The sequence below is a fragment of the Carcharodon carcharias genome, chromosome 5, assembly GCF_017639515.1.
Source record: "Carcharodon carcharias isolate sCarCar2 chromosome 5, sCarCar2.pri, whole genome shotgun sequence".
Taxonomy (NCBI): Eukaryota; Metazoa; Chordata; class Chondrichthyes; order Lamniformes; family Lamnidae; genus Carcharodon; species Carcharodon carcharias.
This window is the reverse complement of record NC_054471.1, coordinates 198337003-198359011: the sequence shown is the minus strand read 5'-3', so window position 1 is coordinate 198359011 and position 22009 is coordinate 198337003. Positions and strand designations below refer to the sequence as shown.

Here is a 22009-nt window from a genome sequence, read left to right as displayed (position 1 = left end):
TGCCTTAATGGAGGTGTAATTGGGAGTCGGATTAATTATGGGGTTTAGAAGTTATTATAGTAGTAATTTATAGGCATATGTATGTGCTTAAAATCATTTCTCTTAATAAATGTTTCATCTAGTTTTGTAAAAGCCTATAAGGGCTGATGGTCTAATTACTACTGAATTCAAAGTCCGCACCTCAAAACATATAAGTTGCAAAAATAGTTGTGGCAGTTGCCTCAAATTTCCCTCTGGGATTTGAACAACTCAGCATTTATCATCAGCTGTGCCATTACATCGTTTGGGCTCTTTGTGGGATATATTTGAAATCCCTTGATTGGTTGGAGTTGGTGAATCTTAATGTTATGAGTACATAAAGTCCTTTGAAGTCAGGAGTTGGTGTGAGGATTTTTTGATGTGTTGAGACTGCAATATGCCTTTGGTAGTTGCTCAGACTTGTCTGAGAGTTGAAGCTATAACTTTGGCTGGTTTACAAATGGTAGCTAAAATTAAGTTAAAGGAATTGACTGATAAATTACAATTGGGGTTACCTGCAGGGTCTAAGAAAACAGGCATGATTGAAGGTATAGCACAGCATTTGAAGTTGCAAGTGATACCTGTGTCACAGCTGGAAGTAGTGAGACTTAAGTTAGAAACAAAGAGGCTTTACTTTGAACAAACAAAGGAACTGTGAAAACTTGAACTGGCAATGAAGAAACTGGAACTAAAGGCAGCAGAAAAAGGGAAAATGAAAGATTATTCCAAAAAGAAAGATTATTTCAAAATGAAATAGAAATGCAAAAACTTGATCTCCAGAGGCAAAAGGTAGCATTGAAAGAGAGAAAGAAGGAAAGAGACAGTGTCAGCTTAAAAAGCTGGATTTTAAAAAAGATAACAGATGCTGAGGAAAGTTCTGATGATGAAAAAACCTTCAACCAAAAATCCAGTAAGTAGGGAGATATTTAAATTTGTACAAGCTCTTCCAAAGTTTGAAAGGGATGTGGAAGCATTCTTTACTTCATTTGAGAAGATAGCTAAAGAGATGAAATGGCCACAGGAAAACTAAACATTGGTGTTACAAACCAGGTTGGTGGATAGAGCACGAGGTTTATGCTTCAGTCATAAGAAATGTTGGTGAACTATGATGTAGTAAAAAAAGGCTATTTTGAGTTCATATGAGTGCATACTGAGTTCCTGAGGCACACAGGCAGAAATTTAGGAATATGAGGAAACAACCTAGGCAAACTTATATTGAGCTTGAAAGGGTAAAACAAAGTAATTTTGAACGGTGGATATAGGCATTAAAGACAGAAACAATACATGCAGCTCTTAATTCTTTTGGAAAATTTTGGGTTGGTAACAGGTGCTTTATCAGTGGTGTAACAGGTAGGTTAATTGTGCTGGATTAATGGAGCAGCGGGTTGGTTATTGGTGCTGGAACAGCTGAGCAGCTGGTTGGTTACTGGTGAACTAGTGGGTTAGATAACGGTACTTGAGCAGCGGGTTGGTTAATGATGCTGAATCAGCGGGTTGGTTAATGGTGTTGCATCACTGCAGCAGCTGGTTGGTCAATGATGCTGGATCACTACAGCAGCTGGTTGGTCGATGATGCTAGATTACTACAGCAGCTGGTTGGTCGATGATGCTAGATTACTACAGCAGCTGGTTGGTCAATAGAATCCTGATTTGGTCAATGTAGCTGTATCAATAGCTCAGTGGGTAGGTTAATCGTGCCGGATGAATAAAAGCGTGGGTGGATTAATGGTGCTGGATCAGTGGAACAGCGGGTTGGTTAATGGTGCTGGATCAGTGTTCATCAGCTGAAATTTATCATTTTTCAAAAAAAAAAGGATATTTTGTTCTAGGGTGGGAACGATCCATTAGTATCTTACAGGAAAAGGAAGCTGTCTGTCCCAAAGGATATGTTTCTATGTCACTACAATCCCTCATATTTGGAGGAAAAAACCTTACATGGCCAAACTGACTCTCAGCTCCATTTCAAAACAGGTTGGATGGCTGAATAGGAGAGATCGTTCAAGTTTGAGCTTCTTCCATTTAAAGAATTCTTTTGAAAGGCAATAAATTAACATCCAACAGGATGCAAGAAACCAGGATCAAACCAGTTCTGAAGAGTCACATCGGACTCAATGTTAGCTCGTTTCTTTCTTCACAGATGCTGCCAGACCTGCTGAGTTTTTTCTCCAGCACTTGTTTTGATTTCAGATTTTCAGCATCTGCAGTATTTTATTTTTATTAAACCAATTAATGATGGAAATAAACATCCAAAAAAAGTCAACGTTACTTGATATGAAAGGTTTTGTCAGATTTCTTTCCCCCCAGATAAGACTCATTACTCTGTCCTCTTCCTACCCCCGCCACCCCTATCATCATCTTCCTCTAGCAGGCTTCAGCAGCAGCTATCTGAAGGTCGGGAGTACTGCCAAATGTTTGCATGCTATTCAGACAAAAGCTTTAGTTGTTGCAAAGGTTTTGGAAATCAAAACTGACATCAGGCTTAATAATGTCTGAAGTTCACCATATTAAGATTTTTTTTTATTAAACAGAACACGATTGAATTTTAAAAAAATATGAGCAAGCTGTTAATGTTCACAGAAAACTTTCAACGAAAACCATAATGTTCACAATCAACTAGACTCGACAGATTACAAAAAACAATGTTACCGGTTCTAAATGATTAATTATAACATAAAAATGTACTGGTTCTTAGAGATTAGAACCAAACTAACACGTATAGAAATATAAACAGAAGTTTACTCAGACATATCCAACAATCAATACAACTTTGATACATAATGTTTCAATAGGTTGGCATTTTATAAGGTTGAAACATACGCAGATGATCTTGTTCAGATCGAATAGCAACAAATGCATCATTGTTTCTTTACCAGGAATCTTGTGGAAACCGTATACCTGTATCTTCACAGTAGTTTGATTTGCCTGATGTCGGCAAATCTTACTTTTGATTCAACAGCAGCAATAGGCAGTAGTATTTAAAGGATATTTCAGGGCACAGTCAGCAACTTAACCATTTTCAGTTTTCCACAGTCAAAAAATTTTGTCTTCCTGAATGGCATTATTGAGACCAAGAGACTCCCCAAGTAGTGAACTGACTGTAAGAGTTGGTAACTCTTCTAGTACAGCAAACATTCCATGGGTGTTTCGTGTGCCACCTCGTGTATAGTTTAAAACTGTCAAAACCAAATCTGCAGTCCAAAACTAAACTTGAGTAGTGCCAAAGCAAAGCTGCTAAGATTTCTGCAACTATAAACAAGTATTTTTAATGGGCTGTTATACAAGTATTTGCTAAAACTGAATATATCATACAGAATATTCTGTAAAGTGATTTTCATTTGAAAAACATCAAATATAGAAAGGGGAAGTCTTTAAAAGGGAGACTGGTGTGTAGGTTAGGACCATAGTTTGAAGTTCTTTTAGGAGCACATGTATATATCAAATTCCTATTTTCTCTATTTTAACAGGTACAAATATATCTCCATTCAAATAACAGAAAAATTTGAGATGAGCACAAATTTCCAGTCTTGTATTGCTAGCAATCATATATCAATTTAAGATACAATTGTGCTTTTTAATCTTTACCAATGAACAGAACAGTTGTGTTACTGTAAACTGTGGCTTATGTAAAATAATAACTTGCATTGGACAACTGAAAAATGTTTGCTGAATGTTTTAAGAATCACAAAGACCTGAGTAATCTATTATTTTAAAGGCTAAGGTACTTGTACCTCTAAGTTACTAACCTAGGTGTTTCTGGAAAAGCCGAGGGCTTGGGCTGATGAAGCATATTCATGAAGTACAAAGCAGCAATAACATTCATGCATAAAGCCTTCTGTTCTCAGTGAACAGATGATGTCCAGGGAGTGTTTTTCAAGAGGTCAGAAACTAAGCTAAAAATGACTGCTCATCTAACTTAAGGCATCAAATCCATGGAATTAAATTCATGTTGTAATTCTTGAAATTTTAAAATGATAGCCTAAATAGCCCAAATATTGCCATCTCCTTAAAGCCATGGTCAAAAATGGCTTTGAAGAAAGTGAAGTATTTTTGAATTTGCTGTTAAATGATGTTCCTTTTCTTGCTTTCTTAGTTGTTCCTTCAAAACTTGCCCAGAACTGTTGCTAGTAGGGCCATCCTGACATACATGCCATTTTCAGCCTGGCGGAAGTAAGCTGCCCGTGGGTCAGAATCCACCTCCACACTGAAGAGGAGCAGAAATATTAGTATTATAACTTTAAACTTTGAAAGTAGTAGGAATAAACAGGTCTTTTTCAGAATGGCAGGCAGTGACTTAGTGGGGTACCGCAGGGATCAGTGCTGGAACCTCCCAGCTATTAATATATATTGATTTAGATGAGGGAACGAAATGTAATATCTCCAAATTAGCAGATGACACAAAGCTGGGTGGGAGGGTGAGCTGTAAGGAGGATGCAGGGATGCTTCAGTGTGATTTGGACAAGCTGAGTGAGTGGACAAATGCATGGCAGATGCAGCACAATGTGGAGAAATGTGAGGTTATCCACTTTGCTGGCAAAAACAGGAAGGCAGATTATCTGAATGGCTATAAATTGAGAGAGGGGAATGTGCAATGACACCTGGGTGTCCTCGTACACCAGTCCCTGAAGGTAAGCATGCAGGCGCAGCAGGCGGTAAAGGAGGCAAATGGTTTGTTGGCCTTCATCGTGATAGGATTTGAGTACAGGAGCAGGGATGTCTTGCTGCAATTGTACAGGGCCTTGGTGCGACCACACCTGGAATATAATGTAGTTTTGGTCTCCTTATCTGAGGAAGGATGTTCTTGCTATAGAGGGAGTGCAGCGAAGGTTTACCAGACTGATTCCTGGGGGGTGGGACCGACATATGAGGGGAGATTGAGTCAGTTAGGATTATATTCACTGGAGTTCAGAAGAATGAGGGAGGATCTCATAGAAACCTATAAAATTCTAACAGGCCTAGACAGGGTAGATGCAGGAAGGATGTTCCCGATGGTGGGGGAGTCCAGAACCAGGAGTCATAGTCTGAGGATACGCGGTAGACCATTTAGGACTGGGGTGAGGAGAAATTTCTTCACCCAGAGAGTGGTGAGCCTGTGGAATTCGTTACCACAAAGTAGTTTTCAAGAAGGAATTAGATATAGCTCTTGGGGCGAAAGGGATCAAAGGTTATGGGGAGAAAGCAGAAGCAGGCTATTGAGTTGGATGATCAGCCATGATCATAATGAATGGTGGAGCAGGCTTGAAGGGCTAAATGGCCTACTCCTGCTCCTAGTTTCTATGTAAGTAAGGATTAAATTTGGTTTTGATTTAGTTCAAGTCCTAAATAAATATGTATATCAAAGATTAACTTTTTTTTTCTTAAGACTTGACCAGAGTACAAATTCCAGTTTCCTCAAGGGGTCAAATCTGACCAAAAGGGAAAGAAGAGGGGCTGGGGAAGGGTTTTCTCATCTGTTGGTCAACTATAAACAACAGAAGTTCTGTCAGAGCAACAACAAATTTTGTAGAGAGGGAAGTAAAATGAATACAGTTACAAATGGAACTATTTTTTAATTAGACAGCTAATGTGGCCAATATACAATACCTTCCATATGCAAGCATTCAAATAACATTTTACTGAAGACTGTTAACACTGATCAAATATGATTTCTTACGTTTTGGGATTCGGTTGCTTTTCTACAGAAATTATTTGAACAAAAAGGTTACTTTGAAATGCTGGGTGTAAAATCAAAGTGTGCTCATAAATTTTGGAGGTGGAAGGTGGTTAAAATGCTAATAGGCTAAGCTCCGATGTTGATTCTCCAAGGATTGTAAATGCTTAACAATGTTAGCCTGCTTCGGTAACAAGCAAACATCTCAACTCTTGTAGGCTGGTCTGGTTGTGAAAGAAGAGTGATTGCTCTTAAACGTGAAGTTGCAAGAGCAAGCCTTTTCCAGACCACAAATATTAAAATGGAGGAGGTTGCCTTCTTAACCTTGCCATCTCTGCCCTCTATTCCTATGGTCTCAAATCACTGACAAAGCAATCTTTGACCTTGTATGCCTCACCACCCATTTTCTTCTACAAACAGCTCTGGAAATGACTTTCTCCCAAATTACTTAATAGAAAAAAATTTAAAACTCCCAATTGCATACCCTTTAGTCTTCTATTCACCCTGATACTTCTGCATCCATTGATTTGCTCAACCACTACCTCTCCTCCACCTTTGATGCCACTGTCCCAACAGAACTTTTGCTCTCCCCCATTCTGGCCATTCCCCTAGTCTGCTCCAATATTCGCATCAAGTACAAATGATAAATGAGAGCACAGGCACGAGTGTGTCCGACACACAACTAGTTTAGCCATACAAAAGTCTAGCTGGATTATATTAATCCCCAGTGGGCTTCATTCTCCTCTGCCAACACCACCCACTATTCCAGGATTTTCTTTGAGAACAAAACTAAGCTCTGGCTTTTCTCCATAGCCAAGATCTCCTCAATCCTCCTCCCTTGCCCTCAGACACTGCCAACAGCTCACAGGCTTATCTGTCACTCAGGCTGTGACAATACTTTAGCTGTCTCTGTTGCTTCCCTGCTCCTTTACCCACCATGCTAAGCCTCCCCACAGGCTCCCGCAAGCTTAGCCCTAAACCCACACTTCTCTTTAATTTCTCTCCCATTTCCCTCATGCCCTTCAGGCCCCTTTGACCTCATTTCCATTAAACCAATGCCCATTAATTTTCCTTCAGGTCTGCATGTTACATCACCTTATAAATACATCCCTCCCTTTCAAATCCACAACCATCGCTCACATCCCCAAACAGTCAACCTGTCTCTCCTACCTCCATCTCCAAGCCCCCTTTTCTCACTGAAATCTTCAATTATGTTGTCACCTCCCAAATCCATGGGGAGGATATTTCCCTCGCCGGGTGGGGGCGGTCAGGAAGCCGAATGCTGCCTGTGATCGGGGCCAGACTGTGATTTCACCTGGCGGGCCAATTAAGGCTCACCCAATGTGGAACGTGCATGACAGCAATCAGCACTGGTGGGGGGGGTGGGGGGGGTTGGCAGAAAGGAGGGTGAAAACGCAATTTTGCACAGGTGCATGCTGGAAAAGCTCCCTGAGGCACAGAGCTACCTCAGGGAGACGAACAGTTTAAAACATGAAAAATAAAGATTTTTCAAATGTTATAAAACATGTCCCCTCATGTGACCGTCAGATGAGCAGGGACATGTTACTAATGACATATTTTAATTTTTATTTAATTTTAAATTGCTGTTGGAAACCTCATCCCGCCTGTGGATGAGGTTTCCTAAAAAGTGAAAAGGCCGCTTGGCCTTTTTGCCTCCCCACCAACCATGAGGTTGGACGGGCAGCAAAAAATTTCATTCAATTACCTTTTTAATGGCCTTAATAGGCCTTTTAACTGTCAGCGGGCATGCTGCCAACTCCATGCCCGCTGACCAAAATATTGTGCATCATTATACGCTCGATCGGGCGCATGCCTGCCCAACAAGCATTATATTCTGTCCCATGTCCATGTTTTTGTAACTATTTGAACATCTCCAATCAGGTTTCCCCTCCGCCCCGGCAACTACAAATTTCACAAGTAACTTGCTCTGTGACTGTGGTGCATTATCTTCCTCATGCTCCCTGCAGTTGTTCATCTACTAAACCATCTTCCTCCAGTGCCTTTCTGTCCAGCTCAGAACACTGCCCTTGCTTAGTTCCACTCTTACTCCAATTGTGGCCAGAGCAAACCCAGCAAGGTGGTTTCTCTTTCTATCCTCCCGGCCATTATCTTTGCAGTTACCCAGGCTCTATCCTTTATCAACTCCTCTTCCTCACCTACATGTTGCCTTCTGGCCTCATCATCCATACTTTGCCAGGAAGAATAAAAAAAGCATAGAATAACTCAAACGGAGAACAGCTGCAGATTCCGAGGGGTATCTGGGTGTTCTTGTGCATGAGCCACAAAATGTTGGTAAGCGGGTACAGCAATTAAGGCAGCTAATGGAATGCTATCCTTTCTTACAAGAAGAATTGAACATAAAAGTAAGGATGTTATGCTTCAGCTGCAGGGCATTGGTGAGATCATATCTTAAATATTGTACAGTTTTGGTCTCTTTATTTAAATAAGGATATAAACGTGTTGGAGGCAGTTCAGAGGAGGTTTACTAGATTGATACCCGGAATGAGCGGGTTGTCTTATAAGGAAAGGTTAGACAGATTAGGCTCATTTCCACTGGAATTTAGAAGAGTGAGGAGTGATTTGAATGAAGTATATAAGATCCTGAACGGTATCGACAAGGTGGATGTGGAAAAGATGTTTCCTCTTCTGGGTGAACTAGGGGGCAGTGTTTTAAAATTAAGGGTTGGCCTTTTTAGGACAGAGATTTAGAGAAACATTCTCTCTGAGGGTTGTATGAATATTTTTATGGCAGAAGTAGATTCTTTCTCTTGCCTAACAAGAATCTAAGGTTATCAGGGGTAGATGGGAATGTGGAATTTGAAACTCTACTTCTCCACCCTCTCTCCCAAGGTCTTAACTGCATTTGTTGTCAGATCTGCTTGTCTGATAGCTGGGATTCAATGTTGGGCAAGCAGGTGGTTAACAGAAGCAGTGGGAGTGGGGGTGGTGGTGCAGGAAAATCATGAGAGATGGTAGTGATATAGAACTGATGCTGTTGACGTACATGTGGAATCTAGAATCACAGTCGAGCGTAAGATGCTTGTTCAAACAACCCTGCACATAGACCATCAGTAAGAAATGGTACTTGAGAATTGCTGAAACGAGAGACATGCCTAAGCTTTCCATCTTGTACTCATCAGGACACTTAAGAATGCCAATATAAGGGTAAAAGAACAATTTATACTGTATGTGAAGAGTCTGATTTGGTTGGCAAATGGCGTTGCCATGGAGAATGCACCACTGATGGTGACTGACAGTCAACTGCCAAACATTGTTCGCAATTTAAACCAGACTGCTTGACCCTCAGAGAAGGCTCATTTATTTGGTTTAGCTGAAACAGGTGCAATGTACATGTTCTTTCTACCTATAAAGAACAGGGCCTTGTGTATTAATATATGTAGCTTCCAGTAGACGGAAATGTGCCACATTGTGAGCCTGACTGACAATCTTAAATTGGTTGTCAGCGTAATTCCTAGCACACTGAGGATTATTTAGCAAATGTTGTCCAATCGCGGAATCACATCCAATGTTGGACACTGTTTTGAGTTATGTAAGTTTGCTGAAATAGGAACTGAGCCATTTGCTCGCCATGCAAGCTTGATGCTGAAATAGGGTGCAAAGGCATCCTGCAGGATAATGGCCACCCTGACCAGATCATGTTGCGCTGTATATTGTACAAGCTCATGAACAGGCCTAAGGTCATCACTTTTAGCCCCGAATAGTGCCACGTCTACCTCAGATTACTCTGGAAGGGCAAGGTATCTCAAAAATTTGAGCAACTGGTGAAGGTTTCATGCTGCTACTAAGCAGTACCAACACGAGTGGTACTCACCACTAACTGGATGATGCCTTCAAGCCAAAAAGACGTTCTGCCTATCACAAAAATGAGTGATGTGGATATGAATTTCAGTGCCAGTGTGATGCTAGGTACGGAGGCCGTACATCCCAAAGACCGGCGGATCATATCAAACAGTATGTCCCTTCCACTGTTTGCAACGGGTAGGGTACAGACCATACCCAACAGCCCATGCTTGCAAAACTCATAACGCAGTGTCCAATGTTAGAGGTGATTCCACGATTTGACATTTGCTAAATGATCCTCAATGTGCTAAGAATTACGCTGACAACATGTTTAAGATTATCAGTTGGGCTTGCAGTGTGGCACATGTGCACACTGGAAGCTACATATGTTAATACACAGGGCACTGTTCTTTGCAGACAGAAAGAACATGTACACACATTGTGCCTGTCTCAGCTAAACAAAATAAGAGACAGCCATTCGCTGACTCAATCCTCAGGCCAATCTGGTTCAAGCTGGCTGGTTTAAATTTCAAACAATGCTTGGCAGTTAACTGTCAGTCACCATCAGTGGTGCAGTCTCCATGGCAGTGCCACTTGCCAACCAATCAGCACTCTTTGCATACAGGAGAAATTGTTTTACCCCCATTAAATTGGTATTCTTGCTAGTGTCCTGATGAGTGCAAGACAAAAGCTTAGACATATAACTTTTTTTTAAGCAATACTCAAGTTCTGTACTACCAAATGGTACTCCAAAAATATATTTGAAAAAAAAAATCAATTTAAGTGGATAATGGTATACATCCGGCTTAAAATGAAGCTCTGTACAGATTAATGGGACAAATTAGTGAATACCATAATTTAAGTAGAACTATTAGCTCTCAGGCGTCCTCCAACACTGCTCCAGAGCGAACCACAGCAGCTGCAAGAGCAGTTTGAGGTCATATGATTACCAGGTTTCCTTCTTTGTCCATAATGAAATGCCTTGCCTCTGCATGTTAGCTAACTCCATGATTTCTCCAGCGTTTCAATTACATTGAGGAACAGATATACAATAGATTCAACAATCTCTCCTTCACTTTACACTGCTATAAATATTCACTAGTAAATTCCAATCTGATGCAGCTTTATAAGAAAACTAAGTATGCAATACTTTTGAATGCCAATTGGCATGTACAAAGTTTCACTATGAACATGTGTACACACATACACTGTGTATCTGTCTTACCTAACTTCATTAACTCGTGGCAATGGATGCATAACCACCATCTTCTTCTTTCCTTTGGTCATAATGTGAGGAGTGAGAATAAACTGTCCGAAACACTTAGAGAAGAATAAAACATCGTAATTAATTTGTGAATTACTGAGATCACAGGGAAATAAAATTAATGTGTTTTTAAAAAAGAATTGCGTTCTCTTGACCACCGTGGAAAGTTTTAGCAGCACAGCATGGAGCAAATGTTGTCGATTCCCCTTCAAAAATGCTGTGAAATACTGTTTTTTTTTTAAAAACACTTACAAAATATAAGTCCTTGTGTTCAGTGCCATTCTGCAAGCCAATGCATTATTTACCTTTTTAATGTACAATCACTTAACTATGTAACTGTTTCTTTATTTCTTTTATATTAATGAATGTAGACCAGTTGTGGAGTCTGTCTCATAGAGATAGCATGGAACATCGAGGTGGGAGAACATCCCAGACCGAAGATGAACTGCACCGTGGGCTGAAAACACAAAGCATGATGGTCAATTTAGTCAAGTCAAAGCCTTGCCAGAATTAGCATGGTCTGCAAAATGGATCAAATTGTTAGGAGAATTGCTCTCAAACTGTGAGAAAGATAGATGTCTTCTGCGCTCATTGGAGGGAGAAAAGCTGTCTTCTGTACCAGCCTGGGGATTGATAACAGTGTCAGAGATAACAAAGTGGAGTTAGGCTGGTTCTACTCCTTAAAGCATGACCTTGAGAGAGGCCCAGGACATAGGAACAAGGGAAAATACACTGATGTAACTGAAAACCAATTAAATGGACTGAAAGCAGGCTTTACCCTGGCAAAGGGCAATAGCAAAGAAAGGTATAAAAAAAAGAGTCCAAAGAACCATCTCTGGAGCAGTGGTTAGAACAATTCGGTCAGTTGTTCAGAAGATGCGTACTGAGGGTTCGTCATTGGGACTGATCACGGGGACAGACTCCACAGGGAAGCTCAGCAACCAGTACTATTCTTGAGTAGGTACTATTGCTTAGTGGTTTAATAAAGGTGTCTCGCCTTTGGTGAAACTTCATCCGTGGCTGTTGATATCCAAGACAAGGAACCTTTAAATCAGGCAGAGGGTCTGACAATTCAAAAGATCATGGCTGACCTAACTGTGGCCTTAACTCCACTTTACTGCCTGCTCCCTATAACTCTAGACTCCCTTGTAGATCAAAACCTGTGTAACTCAACCTTGAATATATTCAACCACCCAGCCTCCAATGTTCACTGGGGATGAGAATTCCAAACGCTAATAACCCTCAGAAGAAATTCCTCCTCGTAAATGAGAGACTCCATGTTTTGAAACTGCCCCCTAGTTCTAGATTCCTGCACAAGAGGAAACCTGTCAGCAGCTAATCTGTCAAGCCCCTCAGAATCTTATGTTTCAGTAAGATCACCGCATCCTTCTAAATTCCAATGAGTATAGACCCAACCTGCTCAACAATTCCTCAGTAGACAACCACTTTATCTCAGGAATCAACCAATTAAGCCTTCTCAACACTGCCTACAATGCAAATGGATCCTTCCTTAAAACTACCCAGTACTCTAGGTCGGGTGTCTGTTTCATCTTAGCTAACCAATCCTTCATCCATGCCCCTTTTATATTCCACCCCCTTGCAATAAATGTCAGCATTCTATTTGTCTTCCTAATGACTTGCTGCACCTTCATGCTAACTTTTTGTGATTCAAGAACAAGGACAGCCAGATCCCTCTGTACTGCAGCCTCTCCACTTAATATTCTGCTTTTGTATTCTTGCCAAAGTGGACGACCTCACATTTTCCCACGTTATACTCCATCTTCCAAATTTTTCCCACTCACAAAACTTAACTATATCCCTTTGCAGACAATGTCCCCATCACAACTTGCTTTCCTACCTATCTTTGTACTGTCAGCAAATTTGGCTACAATTCTCTTGTCCCTTCATCCAAGTCATTAATACAGATTGTAAATAGTCAGGGCACAGCACTGAACCTTGTGCCACTACACTAGTTACTGTTTGCCAAGCTGAAAATAACCCATTATCCCAACTTTGTTTCCTGTAAATTAGCCAGTCCTCTATCCATGGTAATATATTACTCCCAAAACCATGAGCTCTTTGTGTAGTAACATTTTATGTTAATCTTATTGAATGCCTTTTGGAAATCCAAATACACTACAATACATCTCATGGTTTCCATTGATCCACCCTGCTTATTACATCCTTAAAGAAATCTAATAAATCCGTCAAGCTCAGTTTCTCTTTCACAAAAGCAAGCTGACTCTGTTTGATTGTATTTTAATTTTCTAGATGTCCTGCTACTACTTCCTTAATAATGAATTCCAGTGTTAAAATGTTAGGCTATAGTTTCTTGCTTTCTGTCTTCCCCCCTTTCTTGAATAGATATGTTAGATTTGCGGTTTTCCAATCCACTAGGACCTTTCCAAAATCCAGGGAATTTTAGAAGATTACAACCAATGTATTCATCATCCCTGCAGCCACTTCTTTGAAGATCCTAGGGTGCAGACCACCAGGTCCAGGGGACTTGTCAGCCTTTCATCCTATTAGTGATCCTAGTACTTTTCTCCAGTGATAGTGATTGGTTTAAGTTCCTCCCTTCTTTGCCCCTTGATTTTCTACTACTCTGAATGGTTTTGTGTTTTCTACCGTAAAGACAGATCCAAACATCTGTTCAAAGTCTCAATTCCCCAGTATCATCCTGACACCAGCATTTGCTTTACTCTCTTTTTATATATTTGTAGAAACTCTTATTGTCTTTTTTTTAAACTTTCTTGCTAATTTATTCCCATGTTCTACCTTGTCCCTCTATTCTTTTTGGTCATCCTTTGCTGGTTTCTAAACTTTTGCCAATCTTCTGCCCTACTAATAATCTTCACAGCATTGTAAGCCTTTTATTTCAATTTAATATGATCCCCAATGTCCTTAGTTAGATACAGATGGTGCTTCATTCTCTAAGAGTCTTTCTTTCACAATGGAATATATTTTTGTTGAGTGTTTTATGTATTTTATTTGAAAGAAACTTAAATGTCTGCTGTTGCTTATCTTTCGTCTTACCGTTCAACCTATTTTCCCAGTCCACTGTAGCCAACTTCATCTTAATACCTTTGTTAATGCCTTTATTTAATTTAAGACACTAGTTTTAGACCTAAGTTTCTCACCCTCAAACTAAATGTAAAATTCTATGATGACATGTTCAGGGGAGGTTTTGTACTGCAGTGGGAAGCATGTCTTTATCTAAGCCAGAAGCTTTGGGTTCAAGTGTCAACCTAAGACTTGATGGCCAAGGAAGATGCATTAATAACGCAGCCAGACAGGTTGCGCATCAATCTGCAAATCCTTCTAATGCACCTACGGCAGGCAGTAGGCATACCCCATATGGACCAACACATGGAAGTCCGTGGGAACCAATGTTCTCTTAGGGCATGGTACCTGGAGAAAGCTTGGGGGAGAGCGCGTGGGGATATCATGTTATGATCACTCTTGCCTACAGAATCATTTACTATGCAATCATCAATTAATCCTGTCCCATTACACATTACCAGGTCTAAAATAGCCTGTTCCCTGGCTGGTTCCATAACATATTGTTCGAAGTAACTATCCCTAAAACATTATGAACTCATCCTCAAGGCTACCTTTGCCAATTATTATGGGTTTTAAATAGATAAATTAGTTCATGAAGCAGAAAATTTAAATGCATGCAGAACTCAATCTTTGAATTTCAAATAGGGCATGAGTGGAGAAAGTTTTATGATTTTATTAGCATATATTAAATCATTACCGCTTTGTATTCTTCCTCCGAGGCAAATCTTTCCTTCTGAATCCTAGTCATGTATAATACATCAGTATCTGGCAAAGCCTCTTCCAGACTGTCAAATTCTTCCTGTGTATGCAAACAAGTGTTACCATACAGATTTGAAAGCAAACAGCAACATATCACAGCTGAAGTACTGAAGTTTTCAAAATTATTTGGATAAGAGCCCAGTATTCAGAACACACTTCCAGGACACACAACACATTTAATATTAGAGACACTACTATTTCTTGAAGTAAGCACTTTCAAATTAAACTCTGGTTAATCTTTATTTTGCTCACCTGCTTGATTCCTCTAGATGCTAGAAAATGTATGATATTTTGGGGCATTCGAAGGTCTCTGGGAGTAACATATCGGAGATTAACACGGTATAATGTGAGAAGGTAGGCCAGTGAATGTACTGTTCTCCCATGTTTCAGGTCTCCAACCATTGTGATCTATTAACCAAGTAAAAGTACATTTGGTAAAAATTATTTCAGGAAATTTGTCCTAAATCTTACAGTACTTTAAACGTAGTCCCAAATTGATATTATTTATGCACGTGCCAAGTTCAATTGCTCCTAATTAATGTGTGATCTGATGAGATCCAGTGACAATATAAAAAAAGCACATACACTAACTGTAAAACCTTCTAATGCCGGATTATTAAAAAAAAACAAATGCCTGCAAGGTGTAGTAGGCAGTCGGAGGTTCTTAAGGTAGCACGTCAATTAACAGTCACTGTTTATAATGTGAGATAATATGGTAACACTATGTTCAGAGGTTGTCAGGGCTTTTGTCAACTGAATCACTGAATTATAACTTTACAAAGTAATGGCATCTTTGTCCAACTGCAGTTTAGCACACACTGGATTTGTACCTGCCTGGATCAATATCAACTAATAAAAGTAAAACGACTGTATGTCAATTGCACAACATATCAGTAGTCTCAATCATCTGGAGCAAGTTTAATACAAGATAATTTAGCAATATCAGAAAAAAGGGGCTGCAAAAAGGTACAAATACCCAGTGCCACCCATAAATCTTCATTCCAAACTATGGTAACCAGTTTGAAGGAGGTTGAAATAAAATCTACTTCTCACTCAGGCCTGGACACAAAATTCTGGCAAAAAGCAATTACACATACAAAAAATAACACTATCTTACAGTCATTCCATTCACAGTCCCCAGCTCCTCACGAATAGTGAAAATGTCAAGCAAAGCTTGAGTTGGGTGCTCACCGACACCGTCTCCTGCATTAATAATAGGCTTTCGGCAATGTTTAGCAGCAAGCTGAAAGAAACAGGTGCACAGAAAATCTTAAGTACTGGAGGTATAGTTTCTGTGAAGTCAAAAATATGCACCAGCATAAATACAAAAAGTGGAAATTACACAAAGCAACACGAATGTTCAGGATCTGAGCTAATCCAGGCTAATATGATGTCATAAAACCAAATTATTTTTGTTTAAAGTTTTCCCAAAATAAGAGTTAAATAAATCTAACATTTGTGTATAATAGTGTTTCTTACAAACTAAGAAACTTTAAAAAATACAGTGCAGAAGTTGAACATAGCAACTGCCTCGTTTCAAATCCTCACAAATTTGGTCTTTTTACTTCGGTGTGAGCTCCTACCCGCGCACCTGCACAGTGAACCACAGACTGTTTCAACCTCTAGTTGCTCTCTCTCTCTCCTGGATCCTGGCAGAGTAACTCAGAGCTTCAGGGATATCTTGGATACAAGACCAATGATTCACACTGCATGGAGATGGGCTGAGAAGTGAAGGGTTTCTAAGTTGAAACATTGATTAACTATCCTTGAGACCCCAAACTCTACCTTGGAAGTAAATAGACAGTTTAAAGCATAACTATTTACAACCTGACTTTCTCAACACCTGGGGGGAATTTTGGAGAGTAGTAGCCTAATCACTGTAAACAAAGATACTGCTGTCTTTATCTCCAAGTGTGAACCCCTTCTTTCCAGCAAAACAACTCGGGCCTTCCTTTAATCTTTAACAGTCACATCACCTAGGCCTGTTGTTAGGCAGACCTCAAAACAGGCCACATGACCCCTTTCAGTGCACTCTAAATTAAAGACAAAGTCTCAAAACAATCTTATAAACCCTCATATTTGTAGTACTGCACCATTTTCTACTTTCTTCCAGTGACACTTTAGGAAATTAAGCCATGATACAACAGCAGGACCAGCTGGTAGCCGTCTCTTACCATGCCCTAGTAGAATTAAAGCCAAAATTTTCCATTGCAAAAGAACACTCTCTTGCAGACATAGCAAAGCAAAAATTTGACTTTAAACTTATGTAACACAAACCAAAACTCAAACTTGGAAATATTTCCTTAGCACCTGAAAATAAGCTTCAAAATTAAGCCACTGTTCTGCGATGAGTTATTGTACATATTTAAGAATATGGTATCATCATTTACACTAAGGAGCATGGAAAGAATCAGATCCTCTTTTTATATTTAAGGCACAAAACAATCAAGTCTTCTATTTAAATTATTACACAATTATGTCACGCCGATGCAGTTATAGACTTCTGGAGTATACATTTGACAAGGACACTTTAAAACCAAAATGGAGTTGAGAGGTCAGGTGACCTTTTCGTTCCTGCCAATAAACATGGAATTACAAGACTGCGGAGCTAATCTTCATGTCTTGACAAGTCACTAAAATGCAAACGACCTTTCTGGATATTTCTTTGAGAAGTCATTAAAATACAAAAGATCTTTCCTGTAGTTAATGGCTGTCCTTCTCCAAATAATTAAAGGAAATTGTTTTCACAATACTGTTTGCAGACTTTTCAACTTCGGAGCTCAAATCCAGAGAATGGGCATTAAAAAATCCTATTTTATCACAATGATATGTGAATGGGTGGAACTTGGACTCCATTGTTTGACAATGGCCTAGCCATCAGAAACCACTTGTGAGGACCAAGGAAAGAAATAATTTGATCACATTGCAGAAACTAGGTTTTTGATAAGGGGATTTAATAAGGCACATTTTTTGGAGCAGAAAATGAGAAACATTGAGACCAGTGAAGAAACAAGACTCTGCCTAAGAAACACCAGCAAGGTAGAAAATTCAGGCTGGCCTTTGACCTCTTTGCTGAAGGAACCAGACCAAAGTTTCACTACAGGGCTTCGATTGCACCTCAACTTGAATGGAGCAAAAGAAATCTGCTACTGCAAGCAATAGACTACAGTAAATTTGTATTCCTAAGCCTCCAGATAAAGGATTACAGGTCTGCATCGTTTTCAAGACTTCATCTCAGGGAAAAGTAAATGCGACAGAGAACTTTAAAACTCTTAAGAACTAAATGCATGCTACTTTTTCATAATCACAATCTTTTCTTGAGTGTCTTTGTGTATGTCTGTATGAGTGGGCGAGTGGGTTTGGCTGCTTATATATTCGGATGTTGAATGATAAACATTTATCTTTCTTTGAAAACTTACAAGAAAACCTGCCATTTTTCTGGTCCTGGCAGTTACAGCACTCAAGGTGGTTAAGATATTTTTCCTTCCTGTAAACACGCCGTCTTCGGTGAGTTGAGAGGTGAAAAGGGGGAACCGTCCTTATCATCCCTCCCTGTCCATAACAACTATGTATTTAATTTGTGATTAAATCCATCAAATAAGGGCTTCTGATCTTTCTTTAAGATATATATTTTTAAGTTAACGAAACGCTTTTCCAACAGTTTTTACAATTAACAAACTTGTCTCTTCCTTTTTGTTATATTATCTGAAGGATGGCTAAACAATGTCGCTGAATGCATATAATTAGATCCCACTTACAAAAATACAAAATACAGTAGAAAATTGAAAGGGGTACTAAGACTGCATCATTGTTTCGGTGTCCTTTTCGTAAAGATATTTTTAAAAATTCTTTGATTGGATGTGGGCATCACCATCAAGGCCAGCATTTGTTGCTCATCCCTAATTGCCCTTGAAGTGAGTGGCTTACTAGGTCATCTCAGAGGGCAGTTAAGAATCACATGTAGGCCAGACCAGGTAAGGATGGCAGATTTCCTTCCCTAAAGGATATCAGTGAACCAAATGGGTTTTTATGACAATTGATGATAGTTTCATGGCCACCATTACTGAGACTAGCTTTCAATTCAGAATTTATTAACTGAATTTAAATTCCACCTACTTTCATGGTGGGATTTGAACCCATGCCACTGCAGCATTGATCTGGGTCTCTGGATTACTAGTCCAGTGACATTACCACTACACCACCAACAACCCCATACATCTGAGAAAATATAAGAAACTAATGCCCATGTTTTCTGTTCATTTTTACAAATATATGTACATCAGAAAAAGATAAATATGTCAGAAGCAATTCTCTGCAGGTGGAGAAGCCCAGAAAATTGAACTATTATCATTAATATTTTGTGCCTTGGAAATTCAAAGACATACCTCAACTGCATCTGGCTGAGGATGGCGAAGAACCAATACATCCACATAGCAACTCATCGTCTGCACCGAGTCTAAGAGAGACTCCCCTTTCTGTACAGATGAAGTAGCTTCTGAAAAATGAATCACAGAACCTCCAAGCCGCTGCATGGCGGCAGCAAATGAACTGCTAGTTCTTGTGCTGACCTCATAAAACATGGAAGCCATAACCTTCCCCTGTGATGAGAAAATAGACATTAGAGTTGGAATTTCTGCTTCTGGCAACTTATTCTGATGCTTTTAAATCATTTAAATGTTGGGACATCAAATATGGTTTCCGTGATTTTCTTGAGTGGATAAACACACAATGATAACTACTTTACAGCTTTTGCATATTTTCATCACACGACTGCTCCTTGTCTAGAAGGCAAATCTCTCTTATAGCATTGTTGGGAGTCCATTACAAAAGAGAATCTAAAAGTCTGGATAAAATGACAGCAGAACTGAGTTACCAGTCTCAATTTTTGTTCTCACACTTGTTCCCAACAACCCAGGGTTCCCAATGAGTCAGGGTTCCTAAAGACATTTCTCATGTAATGGAAGATGTCCCAAAGCACTTCACATGGAGGAAAAATCATGGACATTGAGGAAAGAAAAGGCTGTTTATTGTGCCACAACACAAGGGATTGTATTTACTGCACATACGCAGCTGCAGTGTCGGAAAAACCATTTTAAGTCAGGTTCTTGTCATGGCAAAAATAAAGACTAATTTTTTTCTGGTTGAAGTTGGTTTGTTTCAACTTCTGCAATGTTCAGAATTTGACTAACGATAAGTCTTATTTTGGAGTTTTAATTATGATGGGGAGCTTTGTGATGAAGAGGTAAAGATTAGCAAATTATTAAATAAAGCAATACTGCTTTTCAAATAGTTATTCAAGTAGTGGATACGAGATGCTTAGATGTGACAAGTAGATATAGTGGAGTTTCACCATTGGTTAAAAATCAAATAAAAATTAATTTGAACAAATGGAAGAGGAGAAAAAAAAAAATCACCCAATGTGGGGCTTGTAACCATGACCCTGGGATTAACAGTCCTATTATCTACTGACTGAGCTGCATAGGAACTTGCTGCACAAAGCCTTTCCAACCTGTCCACTTGTTATTGTGACACTTTGACAGCGCAGGCAGAGTGTGCATGCACAACTGTTCCTGACACATTTCTGGTTGGCAGCAGGACTTGCAATGGAAATAAAAAGCAAAAGAAAATGAGGAGCCTTGGTAGAAAAGAGAGGGGGGGGGGGAGGTTAAAGCAGGCTCTGACAAGGCAGAGGAGAGGTCATAGGGAGTTTCCGAAGACAGGAAACAGTGGCTAAATATGTGGCCAATGATGGGACGGAGAGCAAGGAGTGGGCAAAGTGGAGAATGCATATGTGGAACAAGGCTGGAGTATGGGGAGCCAGTGAAGCTTGCACAGGATGGGAGTTAGGGACTGATGTGTGGTTGCAGACGCAGGCTTTGCTGTTTTGAATGAATTGTTATTTGTTAAAGGTTGAAGCAGGGACTTTGCTCAGAGGGTATCAGGAAAGTCAAAGCTGGAAGTAACCAAGGTACAATATAAGATTGGAACAGAGATGGAAATCATCACATGGTGGAAGAAAGCCGCTTTTTTAAAGAGATGTGGGCAAAGAGGCTCAGTTCAAGCTTCAGCAGGATGGTGAGCTGCCCAAAAAGCCTTAGGATCGACAGACAGGCAAACAGCTAGAGTCGCATGTTGTCAGCAAACACATGGAAACTGCCCGCAGTCTCTTGAATGAAATCATCAATAGGTAGCATGCAAGTGGCGAAGTGAGTCAGCCAAGGATGATCCTCATGGTATACCAGAAGAGATACAATCTTGGATCAGCACACCTTGAACAAATGCAAAGTCACTTCAAGAGAAACTGAGCAAAATCACAAATATAATTAAAAATCACCGGATATCTGAAGCACAATGTGAAAATGCCCAGCCTGTCGAACAGATGTTATATTCAGTTAAAATCATTATTAATATCATTACTTAAAAACAAACCTTTAGAATGTCCAAGCTACGATCTTTTTGCACTGTTAAACGTAGGTTGTGAGCAATATTGAATAAATGGGACAACTACAAAGAAGAAAAAACAAGGAACAAGAAAAACTGTTAGAAATTCCATGTACACAAATAAATTCTTACCTCACACGTCAATGTACACATTGGCAATTAATATTAGCAATGACATTTTACCTGATTTCTCTTCAGAATGCAACTTTCAATACAGATCAGGGAAACCAACTACCTTTACAACTCTATTATCATTTACAAATTAATATATCATATGATTTTAACTGTTGCAGGGCTTAACAATTTTAGCTTCTCTTAATAGTAAGAAAGTATCCAGTTAACTTCAATATTCTGACATTCTGATTGCAGTTAATCTAAGTGACTAATAGGGACCAAACGTTAGATGTGCCACAAGTTATAGGCTGGAATTTTCTGGCCCCACTGGCCTAGGGCATCATGGCGGGCGGTGGGGGATGACAATGTGGTGACAAGTCCAAAAATCGGTTTCACACTGTCTTGAAAGCAGTTGCAATATTCTGCTCCACCCATCAATGGCGGGCCACATTTCCTGTCACCGCACATTGGTAACCTAATTTCAATACTTTAGCATCTCATTATAAGCCTTGCTCGCCAGAATCACTGCCCCGCCCCCCCACCCCCAACGTCGATGTGTTTCCCAACTGTACATAAGTGACGTGTACCTGGCAACCTGCACTTTGTTCAGGACTTCAAGGTTTGCTTGCCTACCTTGCTTTGGGCAGCACTCGCAGTCATCAGCGCCAGGCTTCACGGGCAGCACCACATTATTTTTAGTGGGTCTCTACCGACCAGACCAGCTGTAAGACAGGAGGTGGTTTTTCAACAGCTGCAGGGTTAGGGCTTGGCTTGGGGAAGGGGGAGAAGTGGCTTCAAGCATGGGAAGATGCCGCAGGGCGAGGACTGTACTGGGGAAGGGAGGTATCCCAGGGTGTGTATGGGGCACATTGATCTGTGCA

General features: G+C 39.9%; 1 protein-coding gene across 5 annotated transcripts in view; it reads right to left on the bottom strand.

Annotated features, from left to right (window-relative positions):
* Positions 1–2501: 2501 nt before the first annotated feature.
* cad (carbamoyl-phosphate synthetase 2, aspartate transcarbamylase, and dihydroorotase) overlaps positions 2502–22009 on the bottom strand; it is a 116821-nt gene continuing 97313 nt past the window's right edge. For 3 of the 5 annotated variants that reach the window (XM_041187318.1, XM_041187316.1, XM_041187317.1), the window contains 7 exons: positions 21003–21077; positions 18959–19171; positions 15691–15816; positions 14826–14981; positions 14512–14613; positions 10713–10807; positions 2502–4219 (listed from right to left, as the gene is read on the bottom strand). In XM_041187318.1, the coding sequence (XP_041043252.1) occupies positions 4117–4219; positions 10713–10807; positions 14512–14613; positions 14826–14981; positions 15691–15816; positions 18959–19171; positions 21003–21077 (870 nt within the window). In that variant the 3' untranslated portion in view covers positions 2502–4116. Of the gene's footprint in view, positions 4220–10712; positions 10808–14511; positions 14614–14825; positions 14982–15690; positions 15817–18958; positions 19172–21002; positions 21078–21761; positions 21851–22009 lie in introns of those variants that run through there. The other 2 variants (XR_005942963.1, XR_005942962.1) reach the window with 2 other exon arrangements.